Source organism: Ischnura elegans, chromosome 13 (genome assembly GCF_921293095.1).
Source record: "Ischnura elegans chromosome 13, ioIscEleg1.1, whole genome shotgun sequence".
In the NCBI taxonomy this organism is placed as follows: Eukaryota; Metazoa; Arthropoda; class Insecta; order Odonata; family Coenagrionidae; genus Ischnura; species Ischnura elegans.
This window is the reverse complement of record NC_060258.1, coordinates 19,119,058-19,140,058: the sequence shown is the minus strand read 5'-3', so window position 1 is coordinate 19,140,058 and position 21,001 is coordinate 19,119,058. Positions and strand designations below refer to the sequence as shown.

The 21,001-nt window shown below is 38.9% G+C and overlaps 1 protein-coding gene across 1 annotated transcript in view; it reads left to right on the top strand.

Moving 5' to 3' along the window:
• The first annotated feature begins 1,888 nt into the window (after nucleotides 1-1,888).
• Nucleotides 1,889-21,001, top strand: part of LOC124170109 — a 42,915-nt gene continuing 23,802 nt past the window's right edge. The window contains exons 1-2 of the mRNA XM_046548787.1: nucleotides 1,889-2,919; nucleotides 13,350-13,519. Of these exons, the coding sequence (XP_046404743.1) occupies nucleotides 2,264-2,919; nucleotides 13,350-13,519 (826 nt within the window). The 5' untranslated portion in view covers nucleotides 1,889-2,263. The remainder of the gene's footprint in view (nucleotides 2,920-13,349; nucleotides 13,520-21,001) is intronic.

Genomic DNA, 21,001 nt, shown 5'->3' with positions numbered 1-21,001 from the left:
TTATGACTATTGCGTTAAAAACACAACCCATCACTTTCAACTATACCGCTAATTCATCTCCCTTGACCAGAGATACGACAATGAAAGATTTGGGTGTCATAACCGACCCCAAACTAAACTACTCCGACCACATTCAGACCGTAAAAAAGAAAGCCATGTCTCTGTTAGGCCTCCTTTACCGCTTCACGGAAATTAAGGATCCCATTGCACTTCACTCCTTTTTCTCAACGATTGTCCTTCCGATAGTTTTGTATTGCTCTCCAATTTGGTCCATGTCAGCCCTGACTAACCTAAAATCCCTCGATTGCATCCCCCACTTCTTTGCCAAAATAGTTAGGCATAGAATCCCTCACTTACGCAATATGTCCTCTGATTCTGTGTTGTCTTCTCTTTCCTTGTTTAATCTGCAGAATCTCAGGCTTAAAACGCACTTCAACTTTCTACACAATATCTTGAACTTGACTTTTGACTGCCCTGAACTCCTCTCTCTGTTGAATTTTAGAATACCGACTCGTTCCACCCGCTCGCTCTCCCTACTCCATCTGCCTATTCCCAGGATTTCCCTGACCAAGCGCTCAACCTTATATATCGCCTCCCCTCCCTTCTAAACTCACTCCCTCCTTCCATAGATCCTTTTTACCTGTAACGCAAAAAATTCACCGCACAAGCTCTGACCCATATGTCTGCTAATTGAATGTTATACTTCCCTACTGGTCAGTTCTTTGTTAGTTTTTATGTTGTTATTGTATTGTGTCTAATTCATGTCATTGTTAAAAATTTCACAGTAAATTGGCGTTACGGCTGTATGTGAAATTTACTATATAATAAAATAAAAAATAAACTAAAATAAAATGACAAATGTCAGCACTATGCAAATAAAATGTATGGTTTACTTAATGAAATGTATGGCTTTCTAGTATGTGCCAATGTACAATAAATTACCGCTATAGGGTACCAGCATAACACCGATGCCCCCTTCATAACAAATTACTGACTACACGCCTGGCAATGCCGCGTCAGAGAATCAAACCTCTGATGTCAGTAAAAGTAACTTAGGCAGGCAAGATGAAGTGGAATGATATCCCGATTTAACATTAAAGATAAATGGCAATTTTCCAAAATTTTATTAAATGATGTGACCGTCGGGTCATTCTCAAATACGATGTGAGATTATTAAAATCAGAAGCTGTATTTGTAGTTCTGCGATAATAAACTATGCATTATCTGATCTGCCATAATCAACTATTCCATTCATGCCACTGTAATCAACTATAATCCTAGATGTTCCTCGAAATTAACTATAAGACTTACTGAATCAAATGTAATAACTATTATTGTTTTTTTTTAGTGCGAGTACAATTTAATGCAGAAAGATTGTTACCCATTTAAATTATGGGCATGAAAAGGAGATGCAGCAATTTCTAGTATTGGTGTTTGCTCCAATGAATTTGGGGTAGAGTCATGGATGCAGCACAGGCAATAGTATGCACATCGGTCTTACTTAGCCATCTTGTCTACAGCTATATATTGAGAGCATTCATGGTGAGCACAAAGATGAATAAAATGCCATTACAAGTTTTAATGTAAGTATACAGATGAATGCTCCTACAAAATGACCGAATTCGTTCAATGCTTCGAAATCTTGTCGGTGAAATACCTTGGTATCAATGATTAGAAAAAACAGAATTACCTCAATATATAATAACTTGTCCCTTTGCTTTTAATGCATGGTGAGGAAGAAATCATTACCTCTGCAGCTGCTGATAGCGGCATATTAAAAAAAAACTGAGGTTTCAAAAGGAAGGATATATGCTCTTTGTCGCAAAACATGCACACTGATGGAAATGTGGAAACATTCAGTTAGTGTTCATTCCATCATTGTTTGCAATGTCGGTTACTCCCATCTTAATCCCACAGAGATGACTTATTCAATGAGGAATAGATTGTGTGGCAGATACATAAGAAAGAAAAGCTATATCTGAGATAGTTTTGATTACGTAAATCGAAATACTCTTGCGTTCGTCAGGGCCGGTGGCGATGATACAAGGTGATCGGATTTGAGATGACCGCCAACCTCAACTGAGGCTGGTCTACGTATCCCGAACGAGCTAAGGCACCTAAATATTTTGCCTATGCACCGATTAAGATGCATTTAAGTAATTTCAGACAATTAATCTGCGAAAAGTAGAGAGTAAACATTGAATTTCACTCCTTGAAAACAATAGACGAGCGAATTAAAATGCTATGGTGACAGGTAAACAAGATGGAAGCTATCAAACTCGAACCCAGTGATGAAAGCGAACAAACAGCTCTTTCCAATCCATTTGAAAACAAACAAACCATCGGGCAACTGCGAATGACTTTTAAAGCAGCAATACAAAGGATAGACGTTCACTTGAAAAGTGATAGTGGTCGAAAGACAGCGAGAAGGCAGTTAACGGAAGAAGAATTGGAAGCTAGGCGTAGAATCAATCGAATTAGAATGGCTGCTACAAGAGCCGCAAGAACCCTGGAACAGATAGAAGCTGATAGGATGTCGCAAAGGGCTCGCATGGCTGCTCTCCGAAGAAGAAGGTCGGAGCAAGAACTTAAGTCCGTCCTAAGTGAGCAAGGAGTTCAAGGAGAAGTGGATGTTGTGGAGGTGTCAAGAAACAATGTCAGTGTTGAACCAAGGGTGAGGAGGAGTTCTTCTTCGAGGAGACAGTTGACTCCAGAGGAATTGGAAATCCGGAGGCGAATTAATCGACTCAGGGTTGCCATGATGAGAGCCGAAAGGACGGAGGAACAAATTGAAGCAGACAGAAAAGCCCAGAGACTTCGTATGGCAGAGTTGAGACGGAGACGGTCGGAGGAACAAATCGCCGCGGACTTGGAGTCTCAAAGGGCAAGGATGGCTGCTTTGAGGAGGGAAAGGAGGAGGTTGGTTTTCCTAGAATATATCTCAATTGGTAGATGTGGTTATCTGTTGCGTGTGGCAGTCCCTCTTCAATTAGGGATTCCAATTAACTTCAAAAATAACAACTGAATAAGTCAATAAAAGTAATATGAATGAGCGAATTAATGAATCTCTGCATCGATCCCTGGCCTCAAAGTGGCTATTTCCAAGGAAAAGTGAAAATTTGTTCCTTTTTTTATACTCTCCTTCCCACATCAATCACTTTTTAGGTCACATTTTTTTAAATGAACTACTTGAACTCTCTGCCCTCTGCATTCATGTATTGGATGGTATAAGTCGCGTTGTAATCTTAGGATAGGATATAAGAATGACAGGAGTGTACAGGAACCTCAATACTCAAATTCAAATCACCTCTTGGGGGAAGCCCTGAAACATAAGTATCGTAACCTGTCATTTTACAGCCATCATTTAAATAAAGCATAGAAGCACTATCAATTATTGGAGAAACTTCAGATTTAATTTTCCTGAAAGAGGGAGGTTAGTGCAAGTCATATTAAAAAAACTCAGTCACCTAGTTGGTGTCTTTTTTTGTAATTAGAATTTGAAAAAGTGGCATTTTGCAACAAAATAATAGCGGAATTATCATATTTATCATGAAATAAATTCAACATTGCCCCAAATCTCACTCTATTTTGAGGTTGGTGGGCTTCATAATGTTTACAGTAATTTTTATAGCTTTCATGCGATGTATGTGATTTTTACATGTGTCTAAAGTATTTTTTTGTGGAAATTTGTCAAAAGTGCAATTTTTGAACATTTATATAAAATATTTTCAAGTGAAAATCATTTTGATATAATTTTTGAAAACAATAGTTGCATGTTTATAGACTCTAAAATTTTTACCAGCTTTGTTCATTTGGTTTAGGTTTTACAGGGGTACAAATATGGTAGTTTTGAATAATTTGACTGGTGGGCAGAATTTTTCTGTGTGCCTCATCGAATTCAAATTCTCATATCTTGGAAAATACTAGCAAACGGTCTTTAATATTTTGGAGTTTTCTTAACCCTTTTACTGCCAGCCCATTTTTTTCCATGTTCCATGCGTTGTGAAATAAAAATGCTGGAAGATGCTCATGTAAAAGTTTTCGGCAAATTTATGAAAATAATATCTGCGAGAAAAAAATGAAAATTTTTTCTAACACACACAACAAAGATTAATGGAAGAAATTAATTATGAATTGTTAACATGATCACGTAGTTTTGGAGAAAATATTTTGTGAGAATAGCAAATTTAAGTTGTCCTCATCTCCAAGCAAAGGAGTCCGTCCTCCATGAGAGATATAACGTAATATTGCCAGAAATGGATCTTCAATTATATCACCTGTTAAGCATTTTGATTAGGCAATACACGATCGATATTAACCCTTTAACTTCCAGCCTATTTCAGGTGGGATGTACGAACACTGCCAAGGCTATTTTCCATAATTAGCAACATTTCATATTTAGAAATTTTTCAGCTGCCTAATTTTATTTAATACGTCTAGATTTTTTTCCCAATTATTAAGATACATTTATATCTTATAACCACAGATAGATTTTGGGGGTTTACATAAATTACAGCCGTCGAAAAGGCCACAATCCCAAAAAAATTGTATAATAATTCGGGCTGGTAAATCCGCTCCTGGCAGTTTTCGCTCAACCAGCGAGGGCCGATATATCAGCCCCTGGTGGCAGTAAATGGTTTAACTAAGGTTGGAACTAACTACAGGGAAAAAATAAGCAAAATCGGGGATGGTGGGCGTGGGAGCCTGGTTGAGTTGCCATGGAATGACCCAAGAGTATATCAGTAGGGTGGTCCTTATTTTTAAAGTTTTCGAATTTCTTTTGGGACGCCCCCCAGTTTTGTTCCATTTGGTGAGAAAATAAATCGTGTAAATTATTTTTGCAATCGGATGCCGGGAAAACGTGCCGCATCACACTTAAAGTTTAGAAATTTTGTGTTTTTTGGGTGTTTTTCGGACATAACTTAAGATAATGTCACTCTCGGATCATTCTATCACTTTTCTGTTTTTTACAACGACTCATTAGACATTTATATTGTATCACCTCAAATATCTGTCATTTCTGCCCATTGGTTCTCGGTATATCACACCGAGAGTGAGCGTGCGCCACCCCAGACAACACTTTGGGTGACACGCGGATTGCATACTCTCAAAATGTGTTGATCGTTCTCACCCATCGTAAAACCATAAAATTCTTTAGATAAACTTTAAACTTCGTCAATATAATCTTGAATACTATATTAATCACTGGTTATTGCCAAAAAGGGGCTTAGCAGTATTGATTTATTCCCCATATCTAAAGCTAATATCTAAATGCTTCTACCTAAATTCAGCCTGAATGTTCGCAAAATATTTGACGTTGGGGCTCGGGTAGCGGTGATTTATAATATCCGATTTTGAGAAATGTGAGATCTGAGCCCCTGATGTATGTCGGCAACCATCCCGCAAAGGGCGTGTTTGATATCTTTCATTTCTGCCCTTTCGTTCCCGGGATATCTGTTGATGGGGGGTGTCACGAAAGAAATTCGAAAACTTCAAAAATAAGGACCACCCTAGTATATCAGTCTTCACAAAGTACAGTACACTCTCAATTATCCCAATGGGCTAATGGTGGGGAGAGACAGCACGAATAAAAACGGAAAACACGGATAAACCAAAATTTCACTTTAATGTCTTTTAATGTTCATAATTTACGTAAAACAAACAATGTATTATTATTTATGCAGTTACTCTGTTATTTTAGAGTGCTTCCCGGACTCATTGAGAGCTTTCTTTGCCAGTTCGCAATCTTTTTAGTGGCGATAACAAGGTTTTACACCTGACATTACGGTTCCATATATGAACTGGTTTCAAAAACCACACATCCATGGCTGTGTAATCACAGATACAGAAAAGTGGTTTGAACGATTGCTTCAAAACCACTGCTCGATGTAAGAAACTACACTGTCAGGCACCATGCCACGTAGTCGCCTCTCGCACAAGTTGCCCGGGTTGCAGCTGCTGCGGGACGTGTATCTGTGATCACAGAGCACGGTTGCGCACTGTGAGGCTTGGAAAACGGGAACACAGTGCTTCCGTGAATGCAGCTAGCGCAGGATCGCTTCCGTTTTACGAAGGGGAGTCTAACGGAAATAATAAGCCCGGTGTATCCTAGCATTGATGCAGAAATTACAGTGATTTTGCGTCTGATTTTATTTTTTTATGAAGATCGCGGAAAAAATTGAGTGAGAGTGAAAATCAGGGTTGATAAAAATCATGATTTTTTTTCAAAAAAATCATTTTTGTTGATTTTTTAAATTTAAATCGGATTTTATTGATTTAAATGAGATTTTTAAGATTCTCCATTCATCAAAAATTCGGTTATTTGCAAAACTAACTATTTGGGCAGCATATTGGAGAATGATCGTTTGCAGAAAAAATAAGAGGCAACATACTCTAAACTTAATACAACATTTAGTCAATCAGGGGAGAGAACTATGGAAATGCCAATGGTATCAAATTAAAAATTACACCAGCATAATATAAAATTGCCATTGGATGTATCAAATGTGCTATATAAAACCTGAAATACTCATGGTGGCAGTCAAAACACCACCATTTTTATTTCACAGTATATTGGAGCACATATTAACCTTCAATTTAAAAAAAAATTGGATGAGTTAACTGCTCTGCCTTTTGGTGATAATTCTGAAAATATGAAGTAATGTTTTTGAGCTAAAAAAATCGGCTAATTAACAACTGTTGACATCATTTTGGCTAACATAACAATGCAAGGGAAATAAAAGACATTACTATGGAAGCTATGTACTTGGATAGACAAGGGGTCAAATTTTCATTCAAATATATTATGTGGTTTCTGAGTTATGAATTTTTACCCTGTGCCCTGCACTCTGGAATTTGACTCCCACGAGCACCACTTCTGAGCCAACATCTCAAACTTCGACTCCTCATATCTTGCAAACTATGAGAGTGAGAGAGGAAATATTTTACATGGGTCATTAGATAGGTGATAGTAGCTAGTGACAAAAATTTCATTAAAATCCGAGTCGGTGGGTGTCATTTTGAAAATTTCTGGGTGATTTGACGTGGAATGACCCTATATTATGTGGTTCTAAAGCATATGAAGTTTAGAAAAATTCTGTAATTGCAACTTTGTATGGTGCCTACGCTTAGAATTTAAATCAGAAAACAATTTTTTTTCAACGGATACACTAGTATTCTAACCAAAGCCATTTTTTTTTATTTTCATGTTACATGCATTCCTACAGTATCATTTCTATTTAAGAGCCACCATTGCTGATAACTGTCGATTCATTGTATTAATAAAGAAATAAAAATCAAATTTATACACTTACAGCTTCCTTTTCTTGACTCTTTAAAAATCAAACATATAGATAAAATTATGATTTAAATCACCTGATTTTTAAAAATAAAAATCAAGTAATTGAAATCGTGATTTAAATCAATCAACCCTGGATAATCATGCACAGATAAACCGCAGCCTAATAATCGGGAGTCTGCTGTACTGCGCAGCGTTCCCCATAATTCTGTTCACTTTATTGGGGAATCTCGTCATTTTTTCCAAACTAATACACAAGGTATGATGAGCTCTATAGCCTCTTTATAGTGAAACAAAAAAGTCTCCAGTGGCTGTAATGTTGAGGACATTAGTTACTACTTTTCTGTTTCAATGAAACAAAATTTATCTAGGCCTGAGTGTCGGCTAGCATTTGCCACTCACAACTGAGAACTGTATTATGAGCCATCTCTGATATATCCATCCTCTGTTAGGTTGTATAACTCTGTTAGGTTACATATTTGACACTGATTCACATTATTCCTTTCATTTATCGTGAAATTTGTTTGATTCTGTTTGACACTGTGATTTGGTCATTTGAAAGTTTGAAATAGAAGGTTATGTCTTAAAAATTCAAATCAATCTGTGGTTTAGAGTGAAAGGCCGTACGTGTTTTTTTTTTAGGATAATTGTTCCAAAACTTTGGAGAGGTGTGTGAATAAAGGTGACCTGACAATGAAATCTTACTTCTAAATCCAGGTCATTTCAAAAAAAGTTCTTTGTTGATAGCTGTGAAAAAAGAATAAAAATTACCACTTAAAGGTGAAATCGTACTTGGAAACACTGGTCATTTCAATAAAGTTTTCCGTGTGGAACGATAAAGTCAGTCTAATATTTACAGGGGATCGGGTTGGTGTGGTGGCTAGAGTGTTGGCTTCCCACCTGGCAGTCTCGGGTTCATATCGCGGCGGTGGCCGATAATTTCCAGAGACTGCCCGATCACTGCTTGAATGTTGCGTGGAGGGCATTTCAAGCGTAACACTCTGTCCGTCGGATGGGACGTTAACCCATGGTCCCCTTGGTGCCTTCTGTTACGAGCAGGCTAATGCTGACGCTGGGTTTCTCTCTACCCTTCCTTACCTAATCCTCTGTTGTGGTGCAATTGACCTCAGTTGTTGGTCACCTCTTCCTAATACCATACTACCTAATATTTACATATTTTCATCAGTTCTATAATTCATGATAGTGACCATCAGTCATTATGAGGGCTCATCCCAACCTCCGAAGGAAAATTTTCAGACTCACGTAATTTCAGGTCACATTGCCAACCACATCAAAACAACAACCAATCAGAGGACTGGTAGTAAGGGGAAGGTTGAGAGTTAGCTTACTTTTGCTGACGAGTCGGAGAATTGCTTATGTTAGGCCGGAAGGTCTAAAGGCTACTTTGTGGGTTAAATTAGTGTTATATATAAGGATTAGGATTAATGAAAAAAATTGCTCCACAGTTTCAGGCATGGGCGTACCGAGCGAGAAGCAGCTGCTCCCCCCCCCCCCCCCCCACCTCCCTAGAAGCAAAAATTGCAAAAGTCTTGAAGAAAAATCAGTACAGAATTGAAACGAATGTATTCAACAAATTTTCTTTAAACCCACAAAAAATGATATGTATTAGTATAAGATATGTAACTAAAACAAAACAATTTTTTAAGGAAATAATCTCATAAACTAATGTCACAACTTGGCTTGCCCCCATGGCTAAACCCCCCCCCCCCCCCACCCCCCTTTGGCTTTGGGGCTTTAGTTCATTGAAAAAAATTAGCACTGACTAGATGCCATCTATCAATCTTCTGAAAAACTAAAAGAGCAAAAATAGGAAACTATTGTGATCAAATTACTGCGATGGTTTCCACGGCAATGTTCATGATGAGTGCAATTTTCTGTGTACCTCTGAGTACCATCAGTGGGGAGGAGACCCTCAGGAAGTCCTGAAGAGATTTGAGTAGCTAAGATAGAAGAAAGGAAAACTTCTATTCTCTCTAGCCTTCCTTCAACATTGCCGTAATACCAGGCAGCTAATAAGGCTGATATGGCAGCTAAATAACGAGCTTCTCACCTTCGCCCTGAAGATGAATAGAATACACAAAAAACTTGTGTGCCGGTGCTCTGTGCCCTTGGAGAATCCACATTCCGTGGAATTCATTCATGAAAATAGCGATGTGTCAAACGTCTTTCGGAGCAGCGAGCGAGGAGTGGCCAGCGGAAGGGTGAGAGACTGCTTCAAGCAGCAGCGAGTTGAATAGGACAGCAAAGGACATTGAAATGGAGAATATCGTGCATGTTTGAAAGGAAAGCACTTCAGTGCCTGTGCTATAAGGTGATGGAGAGGGAGGGAGAGGAATTGTTTGAGAACGGGCTAAAACTCACCCCTATGCAATTCTCTATGATATCTGTCGCCATAATGGACAAACATTTTTTTAAATTTGTAAAAGTAATTATAAATGAAAGTGAAAAAACTTTGTGAATGTCCACAGTATTTATTCAAGTACGACGCGTTTCAGCGACTCATCGCTATCATCAGGTACAAATGCGTCAAGAAGTCTTATATATGTACATGCGGAAAGGAGGGGGTATGGTTATGAGTTGGTGGAAGTGGGAGAGGGGTTGGGGTGTTAAGTATGGGGGTGCAAAGTAAATCTCATGAACGACATTGAGTTCCTTAGCCATTCCCTGCTGTTAGCCCTGCCCCCGCTAAAACCTTCAACTGAACCCCAATTCCTCACGTATCCCAACCGCCTCCCCACTCCATTCCCCCATCCTTTACCCCCCAACCTCTCTCCCACTTCCACCAACTCATAACCATACCCCCTCCTTTCCGCATGTACATATATAAGACTTCTTGACGCATTTGTACCTGATGATAGCGATGAGTCACTGAAACGTGTCGTACTTGAATAAATACTGTGGACATTCACAAAGTTTTTTCACTTTCATTTATAACTGCAATATGTTCCACAACGTCTCGCCAGACACCGTTGAATACATTTGTAAAAGTAATGCCTTGAAAGGTTTGAAGCCCTGCGAATCGCTGTGCGCTGCTTTCAATTGTGAAAGATCGCATCGCATCAGACTGGAGTGGCTGCAGTACCCTGAAAACTGCATTCATTGTACATGCATATTTCAATCAAAAATACCAAAATTTAATGTTTAACCCATTATTCCCCAGACTGCACATAGGGCTTTCACCTTCGGTTATTTCGTATTTTACGGTTTATTTTGGCCTAATTAAGATTAATTTTCAGAAAAAAATATTATATTTATCATAATATATGATTTGCATAATGTTGCGTTTACGCAACGCTGGGAAAACTCCGGTAAATAAACACAAAAAAGAACTTTTCAAAACTTAAGTTGCATATTTTATTTTTCATCGTATTTTCTGATGTAATGTCCAATAATATTCTGCTTGGAATTAAACGTAGCTCTTTTAGCAATATATAACTTATCTTTGATTTGCACACTCGAATTCTTCGCTGGGAATTATAAGTATGCCTGCGGGTGAAATGCATTATTCTCCCTTGACGGGCATGCTGGGGTATGCTATTTTTCCTAGGGTGTCCTGCATGTGGACACCGAGTTTTATGCCCAATGTCATCAGCAATTGTATTGGAAACGTTTTCTTGCCTCAGTAAAATTTTATGATCTCGGACCGAAATTCTAACAATGGAATTGCTTTGCCCGTGACTTTGGCGTAAAATCTCCACGGAATCACCTCTGCACTATCAATCCCTTTTTGGAAAGAGGTTTTTTTGCTGTTAATTTGGATAGGGTAACATGCAACATAATTATCGAGTAAATCTACCCCTCCCATTCCCTGATTGTAATCGGTGATGATATTTCGATTTTCTTCGGAAATCTTCGTGTCATTTTGTCCTTACTTTGGGTTCCATATTCCCGTAATTTGAAGCAACAGCGATGAGAGTTATCATGCCATCGCACTAAGAGAATATATTTTGACCTGTCAAACGAATAGTAAAAATCCCCGTTAGGTTGTTTTTGTCAAATCTCTCGAAGACATGAGTGCGCAATTTTCCGTTCGGTTTTCTCTTGCTGTTTCCGTTGAAAAATAACAATTATCACTTAAAAGTTGCATACAGATTGTAGTTGGTGAAGAAATTATCAAAATACGCGGTATGAAATTTTGTGGACTTAAAAAATTCAGCAAATTTAGAACAACCCTTTCTCCTAGTGAACTTAGAGATCCTAGAAATATCACTTTCAAGTTCCGCCTCTCCATATGGCAAAAACTGATAGAGATGGAATTTTGGTATAATCATTTGAGAATAGGGTCGACTTTAAAAAATGTATCACTTTGTGTAGTTGAGAATTATCGGAGAGCTGTCGATATTTTTTAAATTCATCAAACCGAATCCACGTCAACATTGCCTCACAAGGCTTGTCCAGTACAACTTAGTGCGCGGTAATATATGATACCCCGACAACATTATGATTCCAATTATTTTTTTTAAATCTGCCTTAATCTGAGTAAATGAATGGTTATTTATCTCCTCAGGGTAGTTATTCGAGTAGCTCAAAATTAAGTCAAGTAATTTTCCACTGAGAAATAAGCGACGGATCTCAACTGGTGAGTGGCTTCCATACTGAGTAATAAGTGTTTCTATTACTTTTTTCACGCAGAAATTCGGGACTGCTACGGAGGTAGATTCATTTTTTTTCACATTTAGATGAGCCTGTTTGTTCTCTGCATCTTTTACCTGGGCGTGCGCATTTACTGGACAATTTTTCTTTAGATACTACTTGAGTAAACTGTGATTTGCCTTGCAGCACCGCCTGCAATCATTCATATTTGAAATACTGAGAAGATGCAATCCCCATTGCAGTTCCAAAATTTAGAAAATATTACAAATCGCCTCTCCTGTTCATTTGTATTCTTAAGATACCTTCTTGACGCTTCTTCTAAAGTATACGTATGAGGCGTAGAAATAACGGGTAAAATTTTCTTCACTTTTGTATCTGAATGAAACCCCTGGATGAATTATTTTGCAAAACGCTGAGAAAAAGCTACTGCGGCATTATTGATATAATTACTGGATGAGAGATAAGATGCATTTCAGAGGACTATTAAACTGATACGAACCCAACTGAAGCTAGATTATTAACCTTATATCACCTAAGCGATAGAATAAAAAATAGGTAACTAAGGATTCCACGGAGAAAATTCCAAAGAGGGACTATAGGAACACTCCACCTTCCATCTCAATCCTGCTTCAACTAATAAGTTTCTCATCCTATCATCCTACGGTCTCTGAAACTGAATGCAACTAAAGCTGAATTTAACGTCTACTATGTAATACTTCCAATCAACGACTTGGGAATGACATTGCCCTGTATCGGTTCCACGTGTGCGCGCAACAGTTCGACTCAACGAAGTACCACTGTTCGATGTAAAATTCGTACAGATGGTCATGCTGGAATTTTAAAAAGCCATTCACCCTTTACTTTGTAAACTCACAACCTGTGAGTCCCAAAAATGCAGCTAAACTGCCTCCAAAAGACTACGTCGTCGATTAAAAGCCTTACTGACAAGTTTCGTTATGCTTTGAGAAAAGCCCTCTGGTTTACCAGAGAATTCCCATCGTTGCGTAAACGCAACATTATTTACAACAACCATATTTATACAAGTAACGACGAAATTTCGTAACAAAAATAAACATGATGAATAATGAAACTTAGAACTAAGATAAAACATTACCTCCAGTAAGATTACTCAATAAATCTTGGTAAAAAATCATTTACAATTTGTAGTACTTCAACGCATCGAAATAGGCAAATTTCGAAGTAAAATGAAAACAATTATTTTAATGAATTTTTTTACAAAATAACTTAATAAGAACAAAAAGTTCTTTAGAAATTCATAAAACCCAAGAAAACATTATTCTGACGCAAAGGTTTTTTCTAATAATTACGATTCAATAATGTTGCGTTTACGCAACGCTGGGGATTAATGGGTTAAGGGACATGCTTCTTCAAATGCATGCTTTAACTTGTGCATCGTGCTCTGCTGTTTTTATTGCAGCCGCTTGAGGGAGGATGGAGGTGCCGGCAGCGTTGGCAGTGTGCCGTGCCGGCCGATAGTCAAGCAGGAGGCGGAGGAAGAGCCACACCCTGCGCTGGCACCGCACCCAGCCGGCTTCCAGCCCCAGAGCACATACCCAGGCGCAGCGAACCACACGGTAGAGACAGCAGGTAAATATTTGCTTTAAGAGGACGTCAAATATCTCGAATCTCGGTTTTATTTAAAGGGTATGAAAAGTTGATTCATGGAAAAGATTAGCTATAAATTGAAACTGAGCACTTGATGAAAAATAAACTTCTCAGCCACAAAAAAACACTCGAGTTTCCTGGATTGCCACTGGGTCAGGAACTGCATTACTGCCGTTGTTTAGTTGTTCATGTTGGCCATTGTCCTCAGGGCTGCGAGGTGGTGCCGGCAACGTTGGCATCACGAACGTTATGAAAGAGAATCCTCAAGTCTGTATCCAAATGTGTCGTCACCCACTGCGCTTTCAAATGGGTTTACAGAAGTCGCCAATGGCATCACTGACAGACAAATTGATCTGAATTTCACGTGGAAATACAGTACTTATAATGTTGGGTGTTAAATGATATTTATGCATATGCTGATGTGATCCATCAAATTCATAACTTTTCAATGCTATTCCTCGCAATTACAAACATTGAACTCTTAGATATAAAAAAAGTGGATTGAATTGCATTCGTCACTGCACCGTGGACATTTTTGAAAACTGATTAAAATGCAACCGAAGAGGCAACAGGAAATCAGCCTTTTAAGGGATGGAATTGGGCTTCCTCTATATAGTCCCCTTGATGGCACAGTAAACAATGCGCCACGCAAATATTTTGTTTGTATGTATGAAATCTTATCTTCTATCGGATGACATTGGGCTTCCTCTATAAAGTCCCCTTTGTAGGCAATATTTCATGCCGGCACCACCTCACTCTTACTCGTGCTCACTCACTGGTAGCCCTGAGGATGACGCTAAGTCAGACATGGAAACATCACTGTAATGCAGTTCCTGATTTGGTTGCAATCCCCAGAACTCTTCGCATTGTCCATTCACCATTTAAGCACCAAATCTTTCTTCAAAAGTTAACGCTTCCTCCTTGCCATTTACGTATCACTCTTGTGAAGATCGAACTGCCATGCTCAAGCCATTTACGTTGAGTTGAGCGCCGGTTTCTTGGCGCATCAATGACTTTTCCAGAGTATTCTGTCATTAGGTTAGTTTCCTTCAGCACAGAAAACGAAAAGGCAATGATTGCGATTGGTTACACACCATTAGTGTGTTCATGTGTTAGTGTATTCATAGTATACAAATTATTTGGTTTTAGAAATCTCAGTTTAGACGAATGGCAATGGTCAATTTAAACTCATTTGAAAAAGGCCTGATTGGCACCCATGCGATGCCACTGCACGTGACGTCACAGGGACCTAGTTTCTATACGAGTAGATAGTAGTTTTACATCGTCTGAGATTACCAATGCATGCATGAGGAACAGAGCTCAGGGAAACATCTCTTAATAATCACACATTAAATTTACCTAAGTTCGGAAAGTTTCCTTCATTTGATAGGGGAATAATAATCCTTATGTAAGCCAAGCGCTACCTGCTAGGAGGGTACTCTGCTACCTACTAGCAGCCTGCATCATAGCGGTGCTCAATGCCTCGTACCATGGTGCCCTCACTCGGTGACAGCTGGCACCAGAATGATGTCACTTTCCCAGCATTCATACTTAGCTATTGCGTTTTCCCATGCTTGATAATTTTCACATTGCAATCAATCACAGAAAATAGGTATTGTCATTTAAAAATCTATAAGCATGAAATACGTACTCCAGGAGTCTTTCGATTTAGGCAGTAAAAAAATAATAGGAACTCACTCTATTCCTTTTCACGTCCACTTTATTTTCCATCCCAAGACGTCTTCTTTCACGAGCCACAGTTTGAGTCAACAATGCATGGGTGAAAAGCACATGACAAAATTGGCAATATGGAGGCTTTTAACTTACATGCAAATGACTACAAGACCTAAAATTTCAGTCTAATTTTCTTGTGAACGATATAAAATCGACCAAACCCCACAGTAATTTTCATATTGATTTGGCCTGGTTCCACGTTAATTTTTTCTTTGAACATTTTTACCAATGAATGGGACTTGGAATCTCACAGTAGGCGTTACCAATGAATAATTTATTGCTAATTCTTTCTGAAAATCAGCTTAAAACATTCGCTGGTGCGTGACCCATTTTATGGCATGACACATGCAACATGAGGAATTATAGTAAGGTGTTGACTTTCATGTGTGGATATTATTAATAATGAATTTGTTGACTGGTAAAAAGTCTTAAGGCCTGGTTACACGATACATTAACACGTACGGGTTAATGTCTAAATGTATGAACGCGTGAATGAACACGAAAATGTACCGTGTAACCACCCAACTTGTGCGAATGCATGAACGGAAAATAGAACCTGTTCTAATTTGGTTCGTGCATTCGTACATGTTTCGTTCCGGTCCACCAAAATCATTCACGCAAACGTACATTAACTTGTACGTGTTAATATACCGTGTAACCAGGCCTTTATTTGCTGCATAAAATTTGAATGCAGTAAATCTATTCTTAACAATATTCAAAAAATTAAAGCGTGCCCAAAATTTAAAATTTGCCACCTTTGTAATTGGCCGATGCGACGTGGTGTGGTACTCGTGGAACTCGCACTCTGGGCACAGTGTGGCCAAAGTACCGAGTAAACTGTTGTGAAGTCAGGAGCTGTTCAGCGTTTCACAGAAATGCTCAAAGAAGTTTCAGTGGTTTGAATCAACAATACATGGGTGAAGAGCACGTGAAAAACTTAAACAAATGACTCCAAAACCCAAAATTTCAGAATATTTTCCTTGTAATTTTACAGTATGGAGAATAATAGGGTGGTTTCCTATTTTCTTTTATTGCCTAAATGGAAACATTATTACTCCTGGAGTACATATTTCACACTTTTTGATTTTTAAATGACGATATCTTTTTTTCGCGATTTAATCAAAAGTGAAAATTTTCAAGCCCGCGAAAACGCGATGGCTAAGTATGAATGCTGGGAAAAGACCGTGTGACGTCATTCTGGTTCCCGCTGTCGCCGTGGGGGGTTGAAGTTGGGGCGAGGATATGTGCACCGCTGCGATGCAGGCTGCTAGCAGGTAGTGCTTGGTTTAAATATGGATTATTAGGTATTCCCCTATCAAATCGAAGGAAACTTTCCGACCTTAGCCAGTTTTAATAGGTGATTGATTATTAAGAGATGTTTCCCTGAGCTCTGTGCCTCATGCATGCATTGGTAATCTCAGACGATGTAAAACTCCTATCCACTCGTATAGAAACTAGGTCCCTGTGACGTCACGTGGAGTGGCATCGCATGGGCGCCAATCTGGCCTTTTTCAAATGAGGTTAAAATTCACCATTGCCATTCGTCTATTCCGGTATTTCTAAAACCAAATGATTAGTACATAATGAATACACTAATGGTGGGTAACGAATCGCAATCAATGCCTTTCGTTTTCTTTGATGAAGGAAACCACCCTATTGTGTCCCCAAATGTTATCCCTGGATCACTGATTCCAGTTGGAACCAAAATTACTAATCAAATTAAATTACTAATTATAAACACACCATTTTTAACTACAAAAAATTTGAGCCAAGCACTCTAGTTGACTGTGAATTTGCCCATTTGCCATATGCTATGGACAGTTCATGACTTCAAATGCTTTGCCTGCCGTAGATTGCGATGCATTCCAGGTATCCAGCAGCAGGGCTAACTCGTGGCCAATTGGAGCTCTTAGCTCAAAGTCAACACCTATTACAGTAAGCCCTCTACTTATGAATGTTCGACTAACGAAATTTCAGAGATTCGGAAGTACAAAAAATGAGAGCGTCTCCAAAATTTCAAATTTGGCACCTTCGAGGTTGGCCGATGTGACACGGTGCGGCGTAGAGGAACTTGCACTTTGGGCACATTCTAAAAAAAGTATCAATTAAATAGTTGCGGAGTCAGGAACTGCTCAGCGTTTTACCCATTCTTCCTTAGCATGGGAAGTAGAATTTTTTCTGATCCAGCCATGCTGCATGCGCAACTAGATAAATTCATCACCATTGTGAGTTGATGTTAAATTGCAACGCAGTGTTGCATTCTACAGGATAAATTCACTTTCCGTTGCCTCGCTGAGGTTTTTCAACTTCCCATGGAATAGGGTAGTTTCCTTCATCAAAGAAAACGAAAGGCATTGATTGCGATTCCTTACCCACCATTAGTGTATTCATAATATACAAATTATTTGGTTTTAGAAATCCCAGTTTAGACAAATGTTAATGGTCAATTTTATCATCATTTGAAAAAGGCCAGATTGGCGCCCATGCGATGCCACTCCACGTGACGTCACAGGGACCTAGTTTCTATATGAGTAGATAGGAGTTTTACATCGTCTGAGATTACCAATGCATGCATGAGGCACAGAGCTCAGGGAAACATCTCTTAACAATCACCCATTAAAAATGCCTAAGGTCGGAAAGTTTCCTTCGTTTGATAAGGTAGTAATAATCATTATTTAAGCCAAGCACTACCAGCTACCAGGGTACTCTGCTACCTGCTAGCATCCTGCATCGTATCAGCACTCGAAGCCTTGCCCCAAGGTCACCTCACTTTGCGGCAGTGGGAACCAGAACGACGTCACACATAGTTTTCCCATCATTCCTTCTTACCCATCGCATTTTCGCGCACTTAAAATTTCACTTTTCATTTAATCGCGAAAAATAGATATCGTCATTTAAAAATCTAAAAGCGTAAAGTATGTAATCCAGGAGTAATAATCTTTCGATTTAGGCATTAAAAAAATAATAGGAAACCACCCTATTCAACTTGCGAGCAAGGTCTCGGAATGCAGCTGCTCAAATGTTGATGACTCACTGTACAATGAAAATTATGTGTTTAAGTACCTGGTTTTCTCACTATTCAATGGAATATTCACTATTTTCCTCATATTGAGGCTTAACCAAGTCACGGATTGATAAGTTTGAGATCTAAATATCGGTAGGAGTATAGTTAATTATGCAGTAAGTCCTCTTCTTAGGAACATTTGACTTATGAACTTCCAGAGATATGAACATTTGAAAAATTCAAGCGTGCCCAAAATTTCGAATGTGACGCCTTTGGAAATGGCCGATGCAATGCGGTGCGGCATAGAGGAAATTGCACTTTGGGCGCAGTGTGAACAAAGTGTCAATTAAAGCGTTGTGAAGTCAGGCATTGTTCAGCGTTTCACTCATTCATGCTTCCCACAGGCAGTAAAACTTTCTGGCTCTAGCTGTGTCGCTCACGCAGCTAAGTAGATCAGTTTGTCACTTCTGTGAGTTAAAGCAAAATTGTAATGCAGTGTTGCATTATGCAGGATAACTACAGGTTTTTTTTAGGTTTTCTGCTCAAATGTTTAAGACTCACTGTACAATGAAAATGATGCATACGTATGTAACATCTGATTTTCTCACTGCACAGAGGAATATTCACTATAATTAATATAATTAATAGTAGCGGACGTAACTTGGTGGAAATCCATAATCGCAGGAATAGAAGGATCAACAACTTTGCTATTTCCACATAGTAATTTATTGTGACCGACCATGGTTTTGTCAAAGAGTAATATTATCAAGGTGAAAAATGCAGGTAAATTGACAGTATACATGGCAGAAGGTTGGGTAAGGAAATCTTGTATTTGTAGGGAAATCTTGTAATGTATTTCCCTACCCAACCTTCTGCTATATATACTGTAGTTTACCTGCATTTTTCACCTTGATAAAGTAAATCTGTGACGAAACCTAGGTTGGTCTCAATAAATTACCAAGTGAAAATAGCAAAGTTGTTGATCCTTCTATTCCTGGGAATATTCACTAGTTTCTTCATATTGAGACTGTCGCCACTTTGCAAATTGAGAAGTTTGAGATGTGAAACTTCTTGTGTGTGTGTGTGTGTACCATACATAGTAACCAATGTGGTACAAGTAGAAAGTAATTGCGACACACTGATGGGTTCACCACGTAATACAAAATTGCCACGAGAGCAAAGCATTTCCCACTTTGCGTGGGTCATTCTCTCACCATACTGGGTGGCACAAAGCAAGATGGCTAACTTTGACGACCTCTTATCATCAGACAGGTTTCCCAATCAACCGTGATAACCTTAAAACCGTGAATAAGCCATGAATTTCGTCATTAAACCTTAAAAATCTCTCAAACTTGATTGCAGAACTACAATTGATGGATCAAAAGAAAAACCGATATGTCGATCATTGTTTCAAGGTCAGTCACGCACAGACACTGTCCACACATTTATCTCCACACGTGTATTCGAAGCGCAATTATTGGTCCTTGTGCCATGAAGACACATTGATCTTGAGCCTGAGATTGGAAGACCGGCAAACAAAGTATTCATTAACCATGGCAAAAAATCAGACACTTCTTCACTTCCCTACCTCACTGCTCCCTTCACTTTCCCACTCACAAACTTTAGCGGGACCTGAATTTTGATATCGATAGGTGACGACATGAAAGAGAGCCCTTTCATTTCTACGTTTGCATTCACGGCGTCTGTCGCGTTTGTTTAATTTTTAGTTAACGCGCTGCCGGTGATTTTTACGCCATCAATTATTCTGCCTAAAATGGCTTATCAACAGTCCTTGAATTTGACGACATATAGACATTGTGAAAACCTGGAAAAAACAGTAAATTTTATGATTCAAGGCTGGGACACAAACAACGCTGACGTGAGACGGTATACGAGATCCGGGAGAATGTGAGACGGGGAACGCCACTGTGCGGTCACAATTGACGTTTCCATGGCTGGAAAGAAAATTGACTAACGCCCGCGCAGTGGTTTTGTTTGTGGTCTTCAGTCTTTTCGTTTGTGTGTAGGAAGAGTTTTGAAGAATTTATGAAATCGACGAGGATAGTATGCACGTAAATTAAATTAAGTAATGGCTTACCTAAACTGACTTCTCTTCAGCTCACGTTGCACGACAACAACAACTGCTATATTCAGCAATTGGCGCCAACAATGTTGTATCGCTGTAAACAGATGGCTCCCATTTTCAGGCTCTTCTGATTGGCTTTCCGTGTACGGGACATGGGAAGAGATGAAAGTTGCCCATCTCTCGCGTTTACATACTCTCCGTAAACGGTGGTTGTGTCCCTTTTAATAAGCTTTCCCTCCCGCCATCTTTTTACCGCTTCCCGTTAACGGCTCGCGTCTCACGGTAGCGTTCATTGTGTCCCGGCCTTTAGTTAGGGTGGGAACCCTGTCAGAGAAAATTTTTCGATTAACCATTCTGCAGGAAACGCGTTCAGAAGAACCGCAATGTATGAAAATTCAAGGGACCAAAACAGTAATGAATTCGTCACGGCAAACTTAAAATTTTTTTTCGTCACATTTTATATGATATAGTTGCTTAGATTAGAAATATAAGTTTCAAAGAATCTGACAGAATTCGTTAACATTACCGTGAATGTCTGAATATAGTCCTCCCTTTTTTCCAAAAATGCCCAAGGTAAAAGTAAAAGGGGGGACAGTATTCAAACTCATCTTTTTAACTTTTCCCAAAACTGAAGCCTTAA